Source organism: Lissotriton helveticus (genome assembly GCF_964261635.1).
Source record: "Lissotriton helveticus chromosome 1_1 unlocalized genomic scaffold, aLisHel1.1 SUPER_1_unloc_1, whole genome shotgun sequence".
Lineage (NCBI taxonomy): Eukaryota > Metazoa > Chordata > Amphibia > Caudata > Salamandridae > Lissotriton > Lissotriton helveticus.
The window spans coordinates 2,700,979-2,726,032 of NW_027611648.1; the positions used below are offsets into that span (position 1 = coordinate 2,700,979).

Sequence of the window (25,054 nt, forward strand, 5' to 3'; positions counted from 1 at the left end):
TTTAATTAATGTAATCAATATTAATTAACAAATACATTTTTTTTTTAAAGAAACCTACTTAACACCATTTACCCCCATAAACCCCATAAAACGCAAACCTAAAATAATTACACAATTACCATAAACAATTACCACTTCATTGATTATAAATAATTAACAACCAACAATGAATAATCAATTAAAAATAAATTACTTCCCACCCTTTACACCTATACACACCAAAACACACACCTAAAATTAATTACACAATTATCATAATTAATTACCAATTAATTAATTAAAAATAAATTAATAGCCAATCAATAATTCCTCAATGAAACATATATTACTTTACTACCTTTACACCTATAAACACTAAAACACACAGCTATTTTTAATTACAAAATTACCAAAATGAATTAGCAATGTATTATTTATTATTAATTAACAACCAATTACTAATTAATAATTAATTACCTTACACATTTAATTATATATTATCTCAATTAAACAAATATGAATAAATACAAAATAATCAATTACTGTAATATAATTAAATTACTTCCCACCCTATTACCTAAAGCCAGAACCCGCAACGGAACTAAAAACGCAAAATTCAAATAAAAAAAAATATTACCTCCTAAAACTTTTACATACATATTAAAAATAAAAACAATTCTTATACAAAAAAATACATCTCATACATTTAAAATATATACTAAAACACATAGCATTAATTAAAAAATCGATATTTTTAACAACTATATTTGTGAAAACGATATTAAAAACTTCAGGGGATATTCTCAAGAACGTGTGATAATTAACACAAAATTAGCTTAACGCAACTTTGCATATCACAGTCTATTGTGGGAAAAAAATGCAGTGTTAATGTTGTATTCTCAACACGGGGTACCATGCGATAGTCTCACGACAAAGCACTAAATGAGCTCGTTAAAACTAACACAGCGCCGAAAAAATGCGAAATACAACTGCGAAAAAAGTTGACATCTGGCCAATCGCGATACAAAAATCAGTAATAACCAGTGACAGGTCTGCCATTGCCATGCGTCACGCGGGAAAAGCACTATAAAAGCACAGAAAAACACAAACAAAATAAATTAAACTTCGTAGTACCATGGAGGAAGGCGAAGTAAGTACAGAGGACGGCCAGAATCCCACAAGCTCCCAGGAGGAGCAGCCTGGGACCTAGGGGTCATGGAAGGGCAAGGAGAAGAAGTCGAGGAGGACGAGGTTCAGTCTGCAGGAAAACTGGATCATCATCATGGAGGTGATAGAAACCCACCTCCAACGTGTCATTGGCATATAAAAATGCAATATGGCAGGATATCCTGGACAAGGTGAATGCAGTCGGAGTGAGGAGGAGGACATTTGGAGAGGTCAAAAGGTGCTGGAATGAGGCGAAGTACAAAACCAAGAAAAACCTCGCTGAGAACCAGCAATGCAGACTGGAGGTGGCAGTCCAGCGGAACACCAGGAGCTGGATGAGATGGAGGAAATGGTGTCCACAGTCATTAGTGGGGACACAGTGGCAGGAGTTTGAGGTCTGGACACTGCTCAACATGACCTGACACAACAGCACCAGGGTGAGTACCGAACAGGGACTGGGGGGACGGTGGGAGATGGGCACAATGGCACACATGCACAGCAAGAAACTGTAAGATGAGAATGCGTCTACAACCTCAGATCGGTGATGTAGTTCAAATGTCCACTGTCCCACATCAAATAGTCAGCTCCTCCAAAACAGTCACAATGTACATTGTCATGCAGTCTGTATGTAAACTAGAACAATGCATCAACATACATGTCAACACAATTTTAAAATGCACCTCCCCTTCTCATTGCAGAGGGACAATCAACACCTCCTGTAGAGCAGACCTGCGAACTCATCAGTAATGATGAAGAGGACCTCCACACCTTTGACACCAATGCCCTACAACAGCTCATAGATAGCTATGGCAAACCACCTCCAGGAGCAGGGCAGCCCAGCTGCATCAAGGAGACCCCACCCCCTGCACAGACCACACCGCAGGAATCACCCACTACCACAGCTGGCTCCCAGCACCTCACCCAAGAGCACATCGCATTCCAATGCCAGGTGTAAGACTGCCAGGAGGAGGTGGCTGGACAGGTGCAGGTGGGGTTCGACCACATGGCAGCCAAACTGGATGACATACGTGGGTGTTTAAGCCACATCAGGGACCACTTAGACTCCCTAACGGACACCTACAGTTCGCTCCATGATGTCCAATAATCCATGCCCAACATCCCTGGAGTCATGCCTCTGAGAGGAGAACAACTGGCTGGTCAGAGTGGCCTCAGAGATATCAGCCGAGAGTTGGCACAGATGTTGAGGACAGTGGAGAACATGGAGCGGATGCGTGCAGAAAGAATGGCTGCCACGGATGCACACCAGCGAAAAGTTGTTGGGATCTTCCATGCCCTGCAGATCCTCATCACTGCATTGCTGCCACTAAGGCAGTCGCTGATGAATGCAGCTGGTACTTCCACACACACTCATCTCTGGCCCCTGATGTGTCAGTGGCACACAGGGCTGCAGACCAAACATCATCCCCTACATGTCGGACAGATAACATAGAGGACAAAGATGTGAGAGATTTCACTTGTGTCATATAGCTACTGTATATCTTTATAATGTGTTAAGTTAGCATAGGCTCACTAAAGGTTAAACGCCATTTTTCCTTTTGCAATTTCTGCACACGACACTTAATTGTTGATTTAGCTTTCAACCTAGTAGTTCTTTGTGGTTTACATGAGAATAATATGTTATTACTCTGATATCAGCTTTGCTAAATAAACTATGTCTGTACAGAGAGTGCTGAAGCTTCAGGAACAACACGATACAGAATTGTTATGAGGTCTGATCTTCACGCCTTCATAGACATAACATAAGTGCAGCTCCTGCCAACTTTGGGCTTGAGGCGGGTTTTATATATTGCTTTGCTTAAGGCAAATACACACACTTGATGCGGTTCGCATGCAGAGAGAGCTGGTGTATGCTGATGTGATACCTTCATGCTAGGACACTGAGGTATGGGCCCGCCCTAATTCAACCCAAAGAGACCTTCTTAGCAAATAATATAATATGTGTGTTAGGGAGGGTGAGATATAAGTGTTGTTAACCCTTATTCATTTACAGCATGTTAACATGCTGTCACCATTCGCTTTTTATGGACTAGTAACTATGCTGGTAACTTTGCTTCTGATAATATGTTTACTTGTATTATCTAAGATACTGCGCCTGAGAAGACAGCATTAGTAAATAAACATTTCAAATGCTCATGTGTTCTTCTTTACTCCAAGTTCTGGTTTGAAATGATTGTATAACGAAAGAGTGTTCATGTGTTCCACGTTTCCTGAGGTACTGTAAGTTCATGTTCTGGTTTGTCTAAACATTGGGAGTTTGATATTACCAATGGGACACTGTAGCTAGCTCGGTAAGGGGTTTGTTGGGTACTAAGGTGAGTTTTGGGTCACCCTAATTCGCCGAGGTTCCAATCCTCTGTGCACAGTTCTGTGTGAGAACAGAAATTCTGCGACATGGCGCCCAATGTTTTCGGTGGTCTTACTTCATGACACTCGAGTAGTATATCGTTCAAACCTTAACCCCTTCACTAACGTTTCCGGAAAACGTGGTGTCGGTGAAACCTACCTGTTTTTTGTAATAGGTCTTTTTCAAGCTTGATTCTTTCTAAAACGGTTTCTTTGACTTACTACCCAGTTGTGCTACAAAGTGTTCTTTGTTATTCCGTAGTTCCGGTGAAATCATGGTGGTGGCCATTGCGCAACATAGTCGCATTGCGGTGCGCAATCATTTGCAGACTTACCAAGTCCCATTGGAAGGCTTGGCTGTGATTTTGGTGGTGTGTGCAGATCCGGCGTACCCCTTTGAACTATTTTACTCGTGGGTTACGTTTCCGGAAGTGGATGCGAATTCTCAAGTGTTCCTCCACTACACACCCTCCCCTGAACCGGCTGAGTATACACCGTACAGGGCTCTGGAAATACCTATTGATCATTGGCAGCATCGCGTTTGGTTTGATGGCGCCCTCCCCCACTCTTTGTCCGCTGCGAGGTTAGGTCCACTCTCCATTCCAGGTACAAATTGGCCTGCTTTGGGTGGATTTACCCCGCACCCGAATCACGGCGCTTGTCCCCTAGCGGATATTCGTAGACTACATGTAGTCTCGATTGCTGTGATTCGAGCATTAGTGCAATACATAGGTCGTCATCTCCCGGGGGGGTCCCCCCGGGGGTGCGGCCGTTCAAACGGAACATGGCGGTTTAAAACTGAATCCAGTTATTGTCAAATCGGTTTTTGGTAAGCGTCCAGATGATTAGGATGATTTTCCTTTTTGGCTTGCCAAGAAGTTTGACCAACTGGAGGCTGTGTTCCCGAATTCTACTCCTGCTGATAAACATAGAATGTTAACGATTACTTTGCCTAAGGATTTAGCTCCCGAACTGGTCGACTGTGAAAGCTGGGGAAAAACTTTTGTGGCAGTTTTTACGAGGTGCTTCGGCACCCCTTCAATGACACAGTTGCCAACGACCATAAAACATGTTCAGGATGATCACGGACCGGAGGCGGCTGTTGAATTGGGTATGCGCCTGTGTGGTTCGTTTGAGATTGTAAGCGATCTCATTCTCTCCAATGTTAAAGGAGACGCAGTGAACTTTCAGGTGTTTAATGCTTTGGCAGCTATACCCGATGCCGAAAAACCCCGCCAGTTGGCGAAGATTGTGGTGGCCGCTTATAAAACAATCGGTCGCACAAGTAAGGGTTTGAAGTATTTCGCGGTCAAGGAGAAGAAACAACCACAAGTGCAGTCTGCTGTGGCAGATGTACAACCCAAGTCCAAAAAACAAAATTGGCCTCAGAAACAGAAACAGGGGAAGCAACAACAGCAGACTCAGGATTCTTATCCTGCGCCACAAGTTCCTGCGCCGACTGAGAAAGTTTATGATTTGCGCGATCGCGCGATGATTAAATCACCTGATCGATTTCAGGGTTCTGATCAACGCTCTCCTCGTTCCTTTCAGGACTCATCGGCCCCGAAGACCGGTGGAGGAGGAGGCGGACGGGGACGTGGTGGCCAACAAGGACGTGGCCAGCCCCGCCAGACAGACAGCGCAGCGAAGCAGGAGGATTCTACGCCAAAGCGACCGCAGTTTGCGAAAAAGAAAGTCGCAGCCTTAACAGCGCATAGATATGCCACAGATAGTGAGAACGCGGCTTCGGAATCTGACGTGGGCTCTGACCTTGCTGGACAGCGCGGCGGAGATTACCATAGTGAGAGAGGTGCTGCGTCCACTACTGAGGGTGACAGCGACTGATGTCTACGTTGTAATAGAAACAGCCGATACAAGACTTGCTCCCCCTGAAAGACTTTATGAAATTGTCCTGTTGATTGAAGCTGACATACAGCGAACCGTAAAAGGGGTATTTTGGGAGAATCTTTCTTCTACTTATGATATTTTGCTTTCGGAGGCTGACTGGCCCCCACCTTTTGTGCTCGCGGCGCCGCGAGGGGAGGAGGTAATCCTCCCCAGTTTCGCGAACACTGTCTCGAAAGAGCATGCGCAACATTTTGCAGAAGAGTGGGCTCGGGCTCTCGCACCGGCTCTGTACCGTAACCAATGTGGTTGGGATAAATTGTCACCCCGCCACGAAATCCCGTTGCGGTCTCAGCCACAGCCTCAACCTCAATATCCTATTCGGCGTGAAGCAAAGGCTTCCGTCGCGGAAATCCTTGATCAATTGGAATATCAAGGAGTTATTGAAACGTGCGTGTCACCGATGAATAATCCTCTTTTTACTGTCACCAAACCTGACGGAACATATCGTTTGGTATTGGATTACCGGCATTTGAACTCGCATTGCCGTAACTGTGTAGTACAGAATACTCACGGCTCTGCCCTAGTGGATAGTCTAGTGCGTAAGCGTTTCAAAACAACGCTTGACATTTCCAACGGTTTCTATGCACATAGATTGGATAGCTGTAGCTCCCAATGGACAAGTTTTACAAGCGCTGGAGTGCAAAAACATTTCCGGCGTCTTCCAATGGGCTACAAGAATAGTCCTGGTATTTTTACCGCACGCATAGTCTCTCTGTTACAGAGAATCGACCCAGATGCTTGCTCGTATGTGGATGACATTTATCTTACAGACGACGAAATTTGGATGCATCTGTGTCGGGTGAATTCGATTATTTGTAACTTTGCAGATATGGGTTACAAATTTAATTTTGCAAAATCGCACATTGCAGAACACACAGTGTTGTTCCTCGGCTATGAGCTGAACAATGAAGGTAGAGGTTTGGCTCCTCACTTCTTGGAGAAATGTGCACAGTTGCGCGCTCCTACAACACTGAAAAAATTACAGTCTTTACTGGGCTTTTTGAATTTCGGAAGGACATACATTCCGGAATATGCCCAGCGTATCAAGCCGTTGTATGCTTTGATACAACCTACTTTCTCAAAATCATGCTGGCTGCCTGAGCATTCAGCCATCTTGCAGTCCTTGCAGGCTTATCTGCTCGCTTCTAAATACTTACTGACTCGTGATAACCACACCAACCTGGTGATAAGAATAATTCCTGGGACGGTGGGTTTCACGTACCTCACTTTTAATGAAGGAGACACGGTACCTATTGCTTACAAGTCACACTTGTACACTTCGGCTGAATTGCGATTTCCCACTGTGGAAAGGGTTTTAACAGCTGTACAGATGGCGATTCTTAAAGAACGAGCTCTGTCACAGGGGAAACACATGTTGGTGGTAACACCCTGCCCTCATTTGGAGGCAGTCACAAAAGCCAGTGTACCAAATTCAAAAGCTTTGCACCCTCGGTGGATTCAATGGGCTGCGTCCTTGACGTCCACAGATGTCACGTTTATTTTTGACGCCTCATTACGGTCGCAAGAGTACTTACAGTATGAGTTTGTTCATCCTGCTCCTCTAGCTATGCGGCCTTTGGAGGACTTCCATTGCATCATTTACACTGATGGTTCGGCGCAGGTTGCGCATGGCTCTAAACATGCCTACGTTTCCGCATGCGCCATTGTGGTCGGTGCTATGTTGAACGATGAGTTCATTTCCAGTGATGTGCACACGCTGCCCCTGGGCGATTGCACCGCACAATTAGCAGAGCTTCGTGCTCTATTACTAGCGTTGGAGTACGCTGATCCAAGTGTTACTACTCTGATTGTAAGTGATTCTTTCTACTGTGTCCAGTCTTACAATGAAAACTTGTTCTTTTGGATTCAGAATGACTTTCGTGATTCCAAGGGTAGCACAATAAAACACAAGATGATCTGGGTTCGAGTGGTAGAACTTAAGGCTAAGTTGCCGCTCGTTTATGTAATTCATACTCTTGGCCATCAGCGCGTGGGCATTCACGCTGTCGGTAACTCGCTTGCAGATGAAGCGGCGAAATCAGCAGTATCTACATACTTAGTTGCAGCAGTTACTAGATCCAAAACCAAGATTGATAGCGACATCTTGGCGGCAATTGCTGCCTCTGAGAAGGGAAGTAAACATCCTACGGGATTCCCTTCGAAGTACAAATACCACTTAAGTCCCGAAAAGGTTCTTTTTGTGACAATTCCTGATGTTGGGGAACGTCTGATTCCCAACTCGGATCGCAGGGCTGACTTGATTACAGCGGCACATGAAGGTGTGGCGTCTGCGCATGCGGGCGTCTCGGCCACTGTAACTCAATTACAACAACGTTTCTGGTGGCGGGGACTGTACAAACAGACGCGTGATTATGTCCTTCTTTGTGACATATGCCAGCAGATTAAACCTTCATCTGCTACGCGTCCGCCACAGACACAGTTGTACATTTCTAATAAACCACTCGGATGTGTTTATTTAGATCACTGCGGTCCTTTTTCATCTGATACTGCGTATAAGTACATCTTAGTAGCAGTTGATTCATGCACACGCTTTGAGTGGGTATGGCCCCATCGCAGCGCTGATTCACGGACTGTCATTAGAGATTTGCGTGTCTTTATAGGGATTTTTGCCTGTGGTACCTTCCATTCGGATCAGGGTCCGGCTTTCGCCTCTAAGGCGTATAAGGATGCCATGAATTTGTTGGGGGTCCAAGTCAAGTTTTCGTCTCCCTACAGACCTGAGGGTAACAGTGTAGTAGAGCGAATGAACCGTGATTTAAAGCAATCTTTGACAGCTCGAGTTATAGGCACTGGCAGAAACTGGCTGACCCACCTCAATGGCGTGCAGCGTGCTCTAAATAATCTCCCTAGAAGGTCTCTGGGTGGGCGGACCCCATACGAAATGCTCTTTGGCATCAAGATGTACGTCCCTGACCTTGACGGTCTAGACTGTGTGGTTCGCGCCACTTCCTTTGACGCAGATGAACATTGCAATGTTTTACATAATCTACAAAAGATCAGAGACAGTCTTGCAAAGGAACATTTGCCCTCCACATCGGATGATGCGTTGCAGATCCCGGTAGTAGGCTGGCTACCCCAAGTTGGAGAACTGGTTCGAGAGAAGATCGATAACAAGAAAGAATTTGGTCCTTCCTATCGAGCTCCGGTTCCAGTCCTTGGAGTGAAGGGCACAAGAACAGTCATTTTACCACCACTTCCTGGTCGTAATGAGGTAATATGCATTTTTATGCTCAATTGTGTCCCCTACTACGTACCCCAACGGCTCCATGTATGTGCCTAAAGCGCATGTAAGTTCCCTCCATAACCCGCTATGAAGACGCAAATACATTTGCGTCCAACGTTAACATGTCCTCTTTCTAATCCGCCATGAATGGATCGATAATTCAGTTCCTAAGTGTGCCGTGCCACCGTCTTTACATGGTGCACTTTCATGTTTTCATGGCTCTGGCGAAGGCCCTGATTTCTGCCATCGAGCCTTTTTCCTGACTTCTGCCTCTGAAAACTGCAGCGAGGACCTGCATCTGCATCCCTGAACTTTGACTTACTCTCTACGCGGCAAGTGGTGCCCGGCTCTGCTTGACTGCCTGCCAAAACTGTATTCAGCCTTCAAGTTATCTGCTCCGCTCCTCGAAAATACATTCCTGTCTAGTAGTTTAGGTAAACATCCCCCCAGCTGCAGAGTAAAGGGCCCGGCTTTTCTATCTCCATGTACGTAATTCATAGCTCCTGTTGCCATGGTAGGCCCATAGCCCTCGCATTACACGTAGACACACATGCACGCATTAGCAGTCAGTATAGAATAGCCTCTGCCCGAGAGACCTTTTCTTTAGATAATACCGTTCTCCAAACACAAAATACCAGATATGATTTAGGAACAAGTTGATCTGACCCACCAGACTTCTGTCTCTAATCCTAGCGTTAAATGTCAAGTCCCCTTCACCCTCCAGTTCCACATCAGTCACACGTCATGCTGCTGCGCGCGCATCTCTGCCATATATTTCTGCTGACACTGCAGGATTCTTCTAGGGATCCACCCACTTCTATGACTGAAATGCTGAAATATTTCTTCTTCTATGTGACGTTTCTGGCACCCACCTCCGTGTACACCCTTGTGCACGCCTTCTGATTACATATTGTTACGCACATGTTTCTTATCTTGTTTCTTTCAGCCGTTACGCCTTCTGAACCTATCACCACTGTAATGATATTATATATACTGCGTACTGTTAATAAATCATTGTACATGTCCATGATTCCCTTCCTGAACCCTCGTGGTGATGGATCATGCTACCTGGTTCGAACCAATTCCATTTTATGGAATAAAACCCCTTAAAACCCAGACGCCACGGACTCTGTGTCTCTTATTTTGATTGAGCTATTTTATTGAACTTTACCACATAGAAATTAGATATCAGGTAATTTAATTTACCACAGAAATTGGCACCCCAGATGGGACACTCCCCCACCTTACGCGCCGGCGGTGCGTTGCAGCCCTAGTCCCCTGCCACAGCCGGACGGACACTCATGCGCATCCACAGGATTTCCTGTATCTCCCTCAGGCCAACGGAGGTGACTGAGACTGCGATTGATACCCAGACGAGGCGGTGAGGAGTGCGGAGGATCCCGACCCGAGTCCAGCCGAGAGTGCAAGGTCCGAGGTGTCTTGAGGCCCACCAGTTCCGAAGTTCCGAAGTACCTACGTCACGAGTCGAGTCGAGTCCAGTCCAGTGTCGAGTTTTCCGAGGCCTTCTGTTCCGTGCTTCCCGGTGAGTACCTTTGCTGGGGACGCATCTAGACGGGTGCATTAGTTTGCCCCGGTCGAGACGGGTTTGGGTACATAGACCCGGTCTGCACTGTTTAGCAGTGTATCTGTGCTGTTTAGCAGTACATCCAGTAAATGTTACTAGTTAATATGTGGTTTTAATGTCGTGGTATGAGTGATTGTTTGATCTACATTACTGTGTATATTGTATTTATGGTGTTCGAGTTCGAATAAGTATCAAGTATCAAGGTTCAAAAATGCCGCTGTTCAGTAAGTTACGACGGTTAGGAACTAGAAAGGGGATTCTAGAAGAAGCAGTACCTGTTCCACCTAGGGACACTCCAGGGCACTTTATGTACCACAAGCATGGCTTAGATGCCATACTGTACTTAGACTTGTGGGTCGATTATACCAAACACTTAGAGGAGAAATATAAATGGCCTGTTTCAGGAACATGGGATGCCGAGTGCATCATGAGAGTAGAGGAAGCATTATTGAAAAAGAAAGCCCGACAGTCACAGAAAGACGCCATAGAATTATGGCGTAAAGAATCACATAGACGCACAGAAAAAGAATTCAGAAAAGCAGAGAAACATAGAGAAGATTCAGAAAAGACTCGAGAAAACGAATTAGTCAAGGAAGGTATACGAGTTCGAACAGAACAAGTAGACCGACAATTAAGTACGCTTAATAATGGCATGTATCCAGTTCGGGCCGAGGGCCTGCCCAAGGCGACCCCAGAAGTACCAAAGAATCTGCCCCTTCCATTGGTTCCGACTAAATTACGTCACAATACCGCAGCAGAGATTTTTCTTTCTTCCTATTTGGATGATGCAGCCCCAGCTTATACTCATGCACCTGCCCATGTACCCGTCCCACATGTACCTGCACCCCATAATCAGCAGCCCCCGGGTCCGCAACAGCAGGTCCTCGCAGCAGCTTTGGTCCCGAATCTTGCACCCCCTATAAATACCCTTAATCCTTTTGGGATTGGCATAGTTCAGGTCCCAACGCAGCCAGGTTATGGTCAAGCCTTCGGCTCAGGAGGCGCATCTGGAGGTTTTCGAACCCCGCCGCAGTTACATCGAGTGACAATGAGAGATTTCGCAATGGCGCGGACACCTAAAGGTGCGGCAGCTGCTGCTCCGACTCGGCTGCGGAATGAATAATGTGATTAAGACTTGTGAGTAGTTTGTTGAATTTCTTAAGTATAGCTCCTTGTAAATATGCCTTGTGAATAGCGTGTCATTTTTGTGACTTGTTGAGTTTCTTGTAAATATGGCTTGTAAATAGCGCCATGTAGTTATGTTTTGTGCAGAGCATGTTATCATCAGGTCCCTAGCCGTTACGTTAGACAGGAGAGAGAGCTGGATCTCTTTCAAATGCTTAGAGAAAATGTTTTGAAGATGTGCGTATGTGTTCTGTGATAACGTGGAGAGATAAGTTCATGACTTTCCCATGTACTGCAGTCATTGGGGAATGATTGTGCTCCGGCTGCCAAAGAGGTAATATCTTTTATTGAGAAGGCAGTATTTGTTTTAACAAGGTGTTGAGGAATTTTGGCGGTTTTTTTTTTTTGGTGTTTGCGGGGGGGGGGGCGTGTTTTTGAGCGGAAATTGGTGAGGATTTAGGGAATAGCTTGGACTACTGTGATGCCAAATTTGAAAAGGATCTGAGCTGTGGAAGTGGTGAAAAAAGAATGTTTTGTGCGGGGGTGCGATTTGCCATGTTATCCAATGGGCGTATTCAGTTTGCAGATTGAATGGTAAAATGTTGCATGGAGAGTAAAGAAGTGTATTTGTAAGGGTTTTGCCTTAAGGGTGTTTGGCTCAGAGGTCAGTATAGTTGTAAATAGACCAGTCGAATTGAGATAAGGGTTTTGCACCACGAAGAGTGCTTCAATGTTTTCACGGTTGGAAAGAAAATATGAAACAGACCCTTCATAGAATGCGTTTTTCAATAGTGTAATAGAACAGTGTGTTTTTTAAATAGGGATGTTTCTACGAAATATGAATTATTATTTTTCCCAATGCAAGCTGCCCTTTAGAATAGCGTGTGACAGTTATCCCACTCACTTAGGAAAGTGGCTATTTGTAAATTAATGAACGTGGCCCTTTTTGATAGCTACAATACACTACCATCTTAGTGTATTGCTAAGAGTCCCCTACATTAGTTTGATTTGCATTCATTTAATTTCAAGGCTCACCTATGTACTTTGACAGACTGCTTCAATTAATATGTGCAGAGAACAGTCCCCACTAAAATTAGAAAACATGGCCTTTTGAAAAAGTATGATTCTGGCCCTCTTAATAGGTAGAATAGAAAAGGTTGCACACTTACTTATGAAAATATTGGTTATGCAATGCAGAATTAAGAAGTTCGACATGTTATTTTAAAAAAAAAAGTAAAATATGGTGTGTTTCCATGCCATGATTGTTTTGTTCTGTTTATTTTTTCCCTTGCAGCTAGTAGCAGTACAGAATTATTTTAAAAATGCTAGCATGTCACTCAGTTACAGAAAAATATATGTCATTATTAATTTACTTTTTAACACGTTTTAAAAGTTTGCTTCAGTTAAAGTTAGAAAAGCTCTGGCCTGGGAAGAGATATGTTATGACGTACAAGGAATGTGTTTTTTTAACCTTGAGACAGTCCGTCCAGACCGAGATGGCTTGGTTCCCAGAATATAAATGTTTATATAAAAAGGGAGGGCTACTCCCTCTTGGAGCGAGCAGTGCCTGTCTTGCTGGCCATAACCCAATTCTTTCCGCGATCCCTTTGTTTATGTGAAGGGGGGGCCGAGTTGCTCCTCTGAAGCAGTCAACACTAAAAGCTTCATTGACTTCAGATAAAGTCACGCTTGCAAATGGATAGTTATTCCCTCAGTAGTGTAAACAGAATAATTGGCAAGAGTCTTGCTCTTGCGATGAGTTCAGCATCTGGCAGTCATTCAAGTTTAGATCTCAGTGTAGCCCGGCTTGGAATTGATTCAAAGCTCCGAGCGCGAACATAATTCTAGAGGGAGGGGCTGCTTCTCAAAGGAGTGAGTTTTTTTTTCAAGGCTTCTAGGCCTTCTGTTTATAACAAGAATAATGTGGATTTAATTCAGATACATTTAGAGAACATATTGTAGGTAGTATGGTCATACTGTTCCCAAGATCTAGAGTAGGATTTATTGTAAAACTGCAGAGGTTTTGGATAGAGGTTCCCCAATATAAAATAGTGCTTTTGAATTGAGAATTAATTTTAATTATTTATTTATTTATTTGTTTTTATGTATTTCATTTTTGCTAGATTGGTGACAGTGAGCCCTAGCATTTGCAGTCAGACACTGAAAAGACAGCTAGACAGTATTGACATGCCTACCAACACGGCACTGATACAGTACATATCAGATCAGTACAGATACAGCAGGATCAGAACCAGACCGTGACATTGCATCTCTGACAGTCTTGCACTTTCTGTGTTCAGCAAGTGGTTTACCTTGGGCACTTGCTGTCCAAATGGGGGAGACAGCTAACACCCGACCGTATCCAGTTAATTGTAAATATGACACAGCCCAGAACACAGAAGGAGGTGCGGGCCTTTATAGGCCTCACTTCTTATTGTAGACAATGGATCCCTCAGTATGCATTTCTAGCCAAGCCACTTATACAGTTGACAACACAGGAGGCAGCGTCATCGACTGTCCTCCCTTGGACTCAGGAACATACACAGGCTTTTGACGAATTAAAGAAAGCTTTATGTCAAGCACCAGTCTTAGCGACACCAAGTTACAGCAAACCTTTTACACTATTTGTCACAGAACGTGAAGGTACTGCATTGTCAGTCCTCACTCAAGACCAAGCAGGGTCACACAAACCGTGTGCCTATTTCTCCAGCACATTAGATCCAGTAGCCCAGGCTTTGCCTGCGTGCTTGAAATCAGTAGCAGTAACAGCTCTAGCAATCAGACAAAGTGATTCTATAGTGTTAGGACACCAATTGACAGTACAAGTTCCACATTCCGTGGAAGTTCTTTTAAACCGTACACAGACTCAGCACTTGACTATAGCACGACTAACAGGTTATGAATTGACATTATTTCAGCCACACATAGAAATCAGACGCTGTAACACATTGAATCCAGCTACACTTTTGCCATTAAATATGACAGACCCTTTGGCACATGACTGTGTCGAAGTCATTACCATCATGACGAAACCCAGACAAGACTTGACAGACACCGCATTACCAGATCCAGACCTGACACTTTATGTGGATGGTTCATGTATGAGAACAAGCACAGGAGAGTTAGTGGCTGCATATGCAGTAACAACAGAAACTGATGTCATAGAAACACATCGTATTGACACCCTGTCAGCCCAAGCGGCAGAGCTCATTGCTCTGACCCAAGCTTGTATTCTAGCCAAGAACAAGAAAGTTAACATATACACAGATTCCCGTTATGCATTCGGAGTTGTACACGACTTCGGAGTCCACTGGCAAGAACGAGGTTTTTTAACTTCACACGGTGCCAAGATCCAGCACGGTCCCCTCATTCAAGCTCTGTTAGAAGCAATACATTTGCCTACAGCAATAGCCATCATGAAGTGTAAAGCACATATTAAAGTCACTGACAACATTTCCCAGGGCAACGACCTGGCAGACCGAACCGCCAAGCTCACAGCACAGACTCACACACCTGACTTGACAAAGACAATAATCCCGACGCCTACTCATTGCATGACAGTTAAGGATCCCGCCCTAGATGTAATTGACATACAGACACATGCTACACCAGACGAAATCAGGAAATGGACTGAACTGGGAGGGATCCAGACAGAACAGGGATGGATGACGAAGGGAAAGGCCACATGGTTTCTCCCCGACTCTATGGTTCAGGTTATTATTACCACAGCACATAGTCCTGCACATTTAGGAGAGAAAGCCATGTTAGACAGTATTCAAAACCTTTGGTTCAATAAACATTTACGAGCAGCAGCAAAGCAGAAAGTGCGTACTTGCATGATCTGTTGTCAGTTCAACCCAGGTAAAAGCATTCCCGTAGAGCAAGGTGGATTTCATCCTCCCGATCACCCTTTTGAAGTCCTCCAGATGGATTATATCCAGATGGAACGTTGTCGAGGATTTAAATATGTCCTCGTAGTTGTCTGTGCACTTTCCCGTTGGACAGAAGCATATCCAGTCCCAGATTACACTGCTCCGACCACTGCCAAGCAGCTGGTACGTGAATTTTTCCCACGGTACGGTTTGCCCTGCGTCGTGTACCCAGATAACGGTCAGCCATTCTCGTCCGAGTTAATGAAACAGGTATCACTCCTGCTCGGCTATCAATGGAAGTTTCACTGTGTCCGACATCCCGAGGCAGCAGGTCTCATGGAACGTCACAATCAGACTCTGAAAATTCGTCTCGCCAAGATTTGCAAAGAAAAGGGCGTAGACTGGATAGTTGCATTACCCGTTGCCCTCTTCTACATGAGGATGGTAGCGCATTCGAGAACAGGGCTATCCCCGTATGAGGTGGTCTTTGGCAGGCCACCGAATATGTGGGGGACTCCTCTGCCTAGAAAAATCACAGATGTTGACTGTAATATGCTGACAGATTACCTTGCCTCCTTGATGTCTGCACTACAATCATGTCGTTCACAGGTTGCTGCAGCCTTTCCCGACAACACCGATGTAAAGCCACATGGGATCATTCCGGGGAATCTTGTCCTCATTAGGAACTTTGATCGGAGGAGTCCGCTGGAGCCCCGTTGGCAGGAGCCGAAACTTGTCCTGCTAACCACGAGGACTGCAATCAAGGTCGAGGGCCGCAAAGGGTGGCTCCACTCCAGCCACGTCAAGATATTTCATGGACTGCTTCCAGTTACAGACTCTCAGCCCTCCCCCTCTAAGGACTGCCCAGATTTCAGTGACTCTAAACTTCCCCTGATAGAGAAAACTCCGTCCGAGGAGTATAAATCCAAACTGAGGTCTAGCAAGTCAGACAGTTTAATTGTTTAAGTCCTCCCCTAGGTGAATCGGTTAGACCTGATTCTGACATGTTCCCGCTAGACCCCGATAGAGAGAGAGATAGACAGAAACAGCTCAAGAAACGTGAATATTGTAAATCTCTCCACAGTCACTGCATAGTGACATTATTGATTATGTTTTTTCTGAGTCTTATGATTATTGCTGCAAATATACTGTTAAACTTGTACTACCCTATTTTCAAGCATACACATTCTTCTTCAAATGTTACTATCGAGCACACTTTCAGTGAATTACCCCCGCATGAATTGGCATACAGACTTGCGCTGCGCAACAATACATTCATTAGTATGTTACAACATTCCCATCAGACCAGCAATGCTACCAATTGTTGGATATGTGGCCGACTCCCCCCCTATCAGAAATACAAGGGAGTTCTGCCCCTCTTTCCATACCCGTTCACACACAATGGTTCCTGTGGTGCATGGTTTAGTTTAATAAATTCCTTAGATTCTGATTCCGTAGTTTACCAAGGCAATTGGGTATGGGGAAATCTGAACACTGTTCTGCACAAAGTATGTGTCCCTGACAAGGAGGGTCTTCCCAAAAGGACAGGGACCGATCTAGAAAACGAAGTATATGGATTAGGTAATTTTACACTTAACCTCATGATTCTGAATGTCGAGTCCGAAACCAAGCCAGACTTACCCTCTATGTCAGTATTACCTGTTAAAGGTGAATTATGTGTCAGAAAGAATGGTTCAGTACACCTAGGTCATAGCGAATGTACCACTGTAGTCAAATTCAGTGATAAAGGCAAGTCTACATTCAAAGCTTCCCGTCATTCCTATTTTGTTTGTGGCCATACAGCATACATACGTTTACCCCTAGATTGGGATGGTACTTGTTACATTGCATTCCTTCTGCCACCTGTTTTTCTAGCCCCACCTGACTATCATAGGAACTCCCACCTAGTCCATACTAGACACAGGAGAGAACTCCCGATTGTCGATTATACTGAAACGGCATGGGAGCAATATACAGATTTCAATAAAGGTTTCTTTCCCTACTTAGGTACTGTCTCGAATAGTAAACTGATACGTAGATTGACCAGAACCCTTGAAGCAGTAGTGAATGAAACTACTTCCGCCCTAGGCAATTTAACAGAGGAACAGTCTGCTATGAGACTTGTTGTCCTTCAAAATCGTCTTGTTCTTGACGTCATCTTGGCCGATAGGGGCGGAGCTTGTAGAGTCATCGGATCGAGTTGCTGTATTTTCATTCCACAAAACGCACCTTCAGTATATAAAGCCATTACCCGTCTTCACAAAATTGCTAGTCAGATACACCAGAATCCAGGCACCTGGACTTGGTCCGGTTGGTTCTGGAGCGTGTTATCCACTTGGGGATGGAAAGTCCTATCCTTCCTAGGGATAGCCCTTCTCATAGTATTCAGTTGTTGCCTATGTCTACAATGTGGGCCGACGATATGCGGTTTGTGCGCCACATCATGTATTCCCCATTCAAGTTCAAGTTCAAATTCCCGTCAGAAAAAGGAAGAGCAAATGATGTTATATGAACACATAGATGGATTAATGAAGATTGATATATCATGAAGGGTCCGTAGGGGACAAGGAGGGAATGAGGTAATATGAATTTTTATGCTCAATTGTGTCCCCTACTACGTACCCCAACGGCTCCATGTATGTGCCTAAAGCGCATGTAAGTTCCCTCCATAACCCGCTATGAAGACGCAAATACATTTGCGTCCAACGTTAACATGTCCTCTTTCTAATCCGCCATGAATGGATCGATAATTCAGTTCCTAAGTGTGCCGTGCCACCGTCTTTACATGGTGCACTTTCATGTTTTCATGGCTCTGGCGAAGGCCCTGATTTCTGCCATCGAGCCTTTTTCCTGACTTCTGCCTCTGAAAACTGCAGCGAGGACCTGCATCTGCATCCCTGAACTTTGACTTACTCTCTACGCGGCAAGTGGTGCCCGGCTCTGCTTGACTGCCTGCCAAAACTGTATTCAGCCTTCAAGTTATCTGCTCCGCTCCTCGAAAATACATTCCTGTCTAGTAGTTTAGGTAAACATCCCCCCAGCTGCAGAGTAAAGGGCCCGGCTTTTCTATCTCCATGTACGTAATTCATAGCTCCTGTTGCCATTGTAGGCCCATAGCCCTCGCATTACACGTAGACACACATGCACGCATTAGCAGTCAGTATAGAATAGCCTCTGCCCGAGAGACCTTTTCTTTAGATAATACCGTTCTCCAAACACAAAATACCAGATATGATTTAGGAACAAGTTGATCTGACCCACCAGACTTCTGTCTCTAATCCTAGCGTTAAATGTCAAGTCCCCTTCACCCTCCAGTTCCACGTCAGTCACACGTCATGCTGCTGCGCGCGCATCTCTGCCATATATTTCTGCTGACACTGCAGGATTCTTCTAGGGATCCACCCACTTCTATGACTGAAATGCTGAAATATTTCTTCTTCTATGTGACGTTTCTGGCACCCACCTCCGTGTACACCCTTGTGCACGCCTTCTGATTACATATTGTTACGCACATGTTTCTTATCTTGTTTCTTTCAGCCGTTACGCCTTCTGAACCCATCACCACTGTAATGATATTATATATACTGCGTACTGTTAATAAATCATTGTACATGTCCATGATTCCCTTCCTGAACCCTCGTGGTGATGGATCATGCTACCTGGTTCGAACCAATTCCATTTTATGGAATAAAACCCCTTAAAACCCAGACGCCACGGACTCTGTGTCTCTTATTTTGATTGAGCTATTTTATTGAACTTTACCACATAGAAATTAGATATCAGGTAATTTAATTTACCACAGTAAGGAAAACAGGTTTATTTCAATTGACAATGTCAAGATACACAGAGTGGCCGATTCTTCTTAGCATGACACCGGCTGTTTCCTGTCCTTCCATTGTGAGAAATTCAGTTATGCCCACTGCTTCTAATATTGAACCTGAAGTGGCCATCGACTTACCTGCTATTTCCAGTCCTTTGTTAAATACTTTACCCGGAACTAACAATGATGAGATAGACTATACCTACCCCACTGATCTGTCCATGCCTGACCTGCAAGCACGTTTAGCCACTGAATCCAGATTTTCATTTGACTCTGTTTCCCTTGCCTCGAAGAAACCCTCTCGTATTGCAGTTTATGCCAGCTTGTTTAAAAAACATTTTTTGATTCCCCCTTGGACATACATCTGGCTGGTCCTTTTTTCAGTTTACCTTTTTATGTCAATTGGTTTTGTTTTTTATTTTTTTCGACTCATCAATGGACACTATGTCGAGGAAAGAACATGCATTACACATCTAAATGGAACTTTGGCCCCGCTTTCCTCGTCACATTCTACACACAGATTGAAAAGAGACTTGACTTTGGTTAACATCACAGCATGGCCTGTCCTTGATGGAATTGTGTGGGATGCAGTTAGGTTTCAAATTCATGGCCCAACAGAAGTCGTTAATGTTCCTAATATACTTAGAGTGAATATGGGGGATGTGGTGAAACAAAACATTCGTTCTGATGACTGGGATGTTAATACAGTGGAAAGTTTGTTTTCTGATTTGCAATACTATGCTGCCTTTGATGCTGAGGATTTATATTTAGAATCTGCTAATTATGGTGATTTATTTTGCTACCAACATTATGGCAATCACTTCTTACACAAAACATCATCCCGGAGGGATACTGTTAATTTTACACAGTGGGAACATTGCCCAGCGCCTACACAAGGCAGTTCTGAAACATTTCTGAAAAAGTATACTTATTTCACTGACTTTAACCAGTCCAATCCCGAGTCCTTTAATTTTAAATTTATAAAAAAGCCAATGTCCAAGGTTAGACTTACCGATACTAAATTGTTGTATTCGAAGGCCTTCCTTGATCAATTAGTTTCTGGAGGCTACGAATTATGGAAGGAAACAATAGACCTTAAATCAGTTTGGGGTTCAAGAGCCTGGCAGGTACAAGGCACTGAGGCTTTGCACCGTGCATGTCTCATCCCGAATCATATGTTGTTTTTGAATGAAACAATTTCCCAGACCACATGCTTTGGATTGGCTACTTCTAAAAAATTAAACACCCCTACAATCCCGGATTTGGAGGAATATGATGGTTGGAGTAATTTTACTCAGTTGTCCATTAGCGAATTACAGGCCCTACTCCTTAATTCTTCCTTTAACATTTCCAGTATGGATCCAAAAGGTTGGCTGCTTTGGCACCGTGGTGCTGATTCTTGCCAGCATCGATTTTTAGGTTTATCTGACGGTTTTAAAACTGTTAGATCAGATCCCCGTTTTGACTTGGTCCACACTGTCACAACTTATTCTGTAGGCAAATTGTGTCAAAATTGGCTGAAACATTCTACTTTACCTGCAGTTAAAAGTCACCTTTCTAAACTGAATGCAGACGTGGATTTAAATGATTTCATTAAAGGCCCGGCTAGTGGTAGGTCAAAAAGGTGGATATATGCTGTTTACAATGAAATTTGGAAAACATCACAGATTGAGGCTGCTACACGCCTTAGGGCCATTGATCAGGCGAATCTTGAGAAAGTGCTTGCAGTTGTTGACAATAGTATTAACATGCTTTCCTCCCGAATTTACACATTGGATAATATTGTGTCGTCCGTTGTCGATATTGTGCATGATGAAGTGTCAGTATTATACCATGGTCAAAATCAATTACGGTCAATCATGCAATTTGCATGGACCCTTCAGACTCTGAAAAATGGTAAGGTTCCCTGGACGTACATGAACGTTTCTTCTCTATTTGCCCCGTTTAATTTGACTGACAAACAACGCTTGCTTTCAATGAGTGATGCTTCCTTTTCTATGTTACATATTGAAAGGTTAGAATCTTTGCCTTTTTCCGTGGCAGAGGCCACTGCTGCAACGTGGCTTATCCACGGTTTAATAACGCTGCCTTTTGCTTTATATAAGTTTTCGAATTGTATGAAATATGTACCCATTGGTCGTTATGAACCATTAGGTAGCGGTTTCCTGCATGAAGTCTGGTCACTTCCATATACATACAGATGTTTCAAAGATGATCAAGAGGTTTATCTGAATGGGGAGGAGTGTACTGAGACACCGGATCATTCATTAATGTGTAGACACATACAATTACACGGTTCATGCAACCAACACCGACCGAATTTGGCTTGTGTTTTGCAAGGCACACCGGTTCCTGCTATCATCCCCACGTTTAACTTATTAGGAAATGGGAGTTATTTAATTTTAAATAATGAGGAGTGTTGTGGTTTAATAAAAGGTGTTCCTTTTATTGTAACAGTAAGTGAACGTGTTATTTGCTGCAGAAATGTTCTGTATCCACCCACACGTGAACATAGGGAGGCCTCCATCTGGCCACTGATACCAACCTTGAGAGCAGATTTCAGCGGCATGGCAAGAATAAGGGCTCTTTTGTCCCAGAAAGAGGTGGCCTTGAGTTCGGCTTGTGAAACTTTCGTTCTTCACATAGCCAACACCCGTACAGAGGTTCATGCCCTTTTAAATACTGATTTGCCTTTACATTTCAGCGAGATGATTCGTACTATCTTTAACGCGTCCTCCACAAAGGGAGCCATGTCTTGGGTCTAGAGATTTTGGGAACAAGGAGTACCTACTCGCACCAACTTTGGTGAACCACTTATGAACTTGACTTCTATTCTTCGAACTACACGCACTTCAAATACCAGAGTGCTTAGGGGCGACCCGGAGGAGGGGCTAGCGGAGTGCGATCCATTGCAGAATTCTACTTATCGCTCCCTTGAGCGCCAAGCTGACGAGCTTCTGGAGACGCCCTGCGAGCCAGAGAGGCATCGAGGCCTGTGACGGTTACTTGGCGGCCTTCTCATCGACCCCATACTTGTTCTCTACTGATGAGGGAAACTATCCCGAAACCCGAGCCATGTCTTGGGTCTAGAGATTTTGGGAACAACGAGTACCTACTCGCACCAACTTTGGTGAACCACTTATGAACTTGACTTCTATTCTTCGAACTACACGCACTTCAAATACCAGAGTGCTTAGGGGCGACCCGGAGGAGGGGCTAGCGGAGTGCGATCCATTGCAGAATTCTACTTATCGCTCCCTTGAGCGCCAAGCTGACGAGCTTCTGGAGACGCCCTGCGAGCCAGAGAGGCATCGAGGCCTGTGACGGTTACTTGGCGGCCTTCTCATCCACCCCATACTTGTTCTCTACTGATGAGGGAAACTATCCCGAAACCCGAGCCATGTCTTGGGTCTAGAGATTTTGGGAACAACGAGTACCTACTCGCACCAACTTTGGTGAACCACTTATGAACTTGACTTCTATTCTTCGAACTACATGCACTTCAAATACCAGAGTGCTTAGGGGCGACCCGGAGGAGGGGCTAGCGGAGTGCGATCCATTGCAGAATTCTACTTATCGCTCCCTTGAGCGCCAAGCTGACGAGCTTCTGGAGACGCCCTGCGAGCCAGAGAGGCATCGAGGCCTGTGACGGTTACTTGGCGGCCTTCTCATCCACCCCATACTTGTTCTCTACTGATGAGGGAAACTATCCCGAAACCCGAGCCATGTCTTGGGTCTAGAGATTTTGGGAACAACGAGTACCTACTCGCACCAACTTTGGTGAACCACTTATGAACTTGACTTCTATTCTTCGAACTACACGCACTTCAAATACCAGAGTGCTTAGGGGCGACCCGGAGGAGGGGCTAGCGGAGTGCGATCCATTGCAGAATTCTACTTATCGCTCCCTTGAGCGCCAAGCTGACGAGCTTCTGGAGACGCCCTGCGAGCCAGAGAGGCATCGAGGCCGGTGACGGTTACTTGGCGGCCTTCTCATCCACCCCATACTTGTTCTCTACTGATGAGGGAAACTATCCCGAAACCCGAGCCATGTCTTGGGTCTAGAGATTTTGGGAACAACGAGTACCTACTCGCACCAACTTTGGTGAACCACTTATGAACTTGACTTCTATTCTTCGAACTACACGCACTTCAAATACCAGAGTGCTTAGGGGCGACCCGGAGGAGGGGCTAGCGGAGTGCGATCCATTGCAGAATTCTACTTATCGCTCCCTTGAGCACCAAGCTGACGAGCTTCTGGAGACGCCTTGCGAGCCAGAGAGGCATCGAGGCCTGTGACGGTTACTTGGCGGCCTTCTCATCGACCCCATACTTGTTCTCTACTGATGAGGGAAACTATCCCGAAACCCGAGCCATGTCTTGGGTCTAGAGATTTTGGGAACAACGAGTACCTACTCGCACCAACTTTGGTGAACCACTTATGAACTTGACTTCTATTCTTCGAACTACACGCACTTCAAATACCAGAGTGCTTAGGGGCGACCCGGAGGAGGGGCTAGCGGAGTGCGATCCATTGCAGAATTCTACTTATCGCTCCCTTGAGCGCCAAGCTGACGAGCTTCTGGAGACGCCCTGCGAGCCAGAGAGGCATCGAGGCCTGTGACGGTTACTTGGCGGCCTTCTCATCCACCCCATACTTGTTCTCTACTGATGAGGGAAACTATCCCGAAACCCGAGCCATATCTTGGGTCTAGAGATTTTGGGAACAACGAGTACCTACTCGCACCAACTTTGGTGAACCACTTATGAACTTGACTTCTATTCTTCGAACTACACGCACTTCAAATACCAGAGTGCTTAGGGGCGACCCGGAGGAGGGGCTAGCGGAGTGCGATCCATTGCAGAATTCTACTTATCGCTCCCTTGAGCGCCAAGCTGACGAGCTTCTGGAGACGCCCTGCGAGCCAGAGAGGCATCGAGGCCTGTGACGGTTACTTGGCGGCCTTCTCATCCACCCCATACTTGTTCTCTACTGATGAGGGAAACTATCCCGAAACCCGAGCCATGTCTTGGGTCTAGAGATTTTGGGAACAACGAGTACCTACTCGCACCAACTTTGGTGAACCACTTATGAACTTGACTTCTATTCTTCGAACTACACGCACTTCAAATACCAGAGTGCTTAGGGGCGACCCGGAGGAGGGGCTAGCGGAGTGCGATCCATTGCAGAATTCTACTTATCGCTCCCTTGAGCACCAAGCTGACGAGCTTCTGGAGACGCCCTGCGAGCCAGAGAGGCATCGAGGCCTGTGACGGTTACTTGGCGGCCTTCTCATCCACCCCATACTTGTTCTCTACTGATGAGGGAAACTATCCCGAAACCCGAGCCATGTCTTGGGTCTAGAGATTTTGGGAACAACGAGTACCTACTCGCACCAACTTTGGTGAACCACTTATGAACTTGACTTCTATTCTTCGAACTACACGCACTTCAAATACCAGAATGCTTAGGGGCGACCCGGAGGAGGGGCTAGCGGAGTGCGATCCATTGCAGAATTCTACTTATCGCTCCCTTGAGCGCCAAGCTGACGAGCTTCTGGAGACGCCCTGCGAGCCAGAGAGGCATCGAGGCCTGTGACGGTTACTTGGCGGCCTTCTCATCCACCCCATACTTGTTCTCTACTGATGAGGGAAACTATCCCGAAACCCGAGCCATGTCTTGGGTCTAGAGATTTTGGGAACACCGAGTACCTACTCGCACCAACTTTGGTGAACCACTTATGAACTTGACTTCTATTCTTCGAACTACACGCACTTCAAATACCAGAGTGCTTAGGGGCGACCCGGAGGAGGGGCTAGCGGAGTGCGATCCATTGCAGAATTCTACTTATCGCTCCCTTGAGCGCCAAGCTGACGAGCTTCTGGAGACGCCCTGCGAGCCAGAGAGGCATCGAGGCCTGTGACGGTTACTTGGCGGCCTTCTCATCCACCCCATACTTGTTCTCTACTGATGAGGGAAACTATCCCGA

General features: G+C 45.2%; 1 protein-coding gene across 1 annotated transcript in view; it reads left to right on the forward strand.

Annotated features, from left to right (window-relative positions):
* Positions 1 to 2,254: 2,254 nt before the first annotated feature.
* Positions 2,255 to 25,054, forward strand: part of LOC144805423 (protein NYNRIN-like) — a 31,488-nt gene continuing 8,688 nt past the window's right edge. Inside the window, exons 1-3 of the mRNA XM_078671982.1 lie at positions 2,255 to 2,498; positions 6,246 to 8,642; positions 19,047 to 19,123. Coding sequence (XP_078528108.1) covers positions 2,255 to 2,498; positions 6,246 to 8,642; positions 19,047 to 19,123 — 2,718 coding nt within the window. The remainder of the gene's footprint in view (positions 2,499 to 6,245; positions 8,643 to 19,046; positions 19,124 to 25,054) is intronic.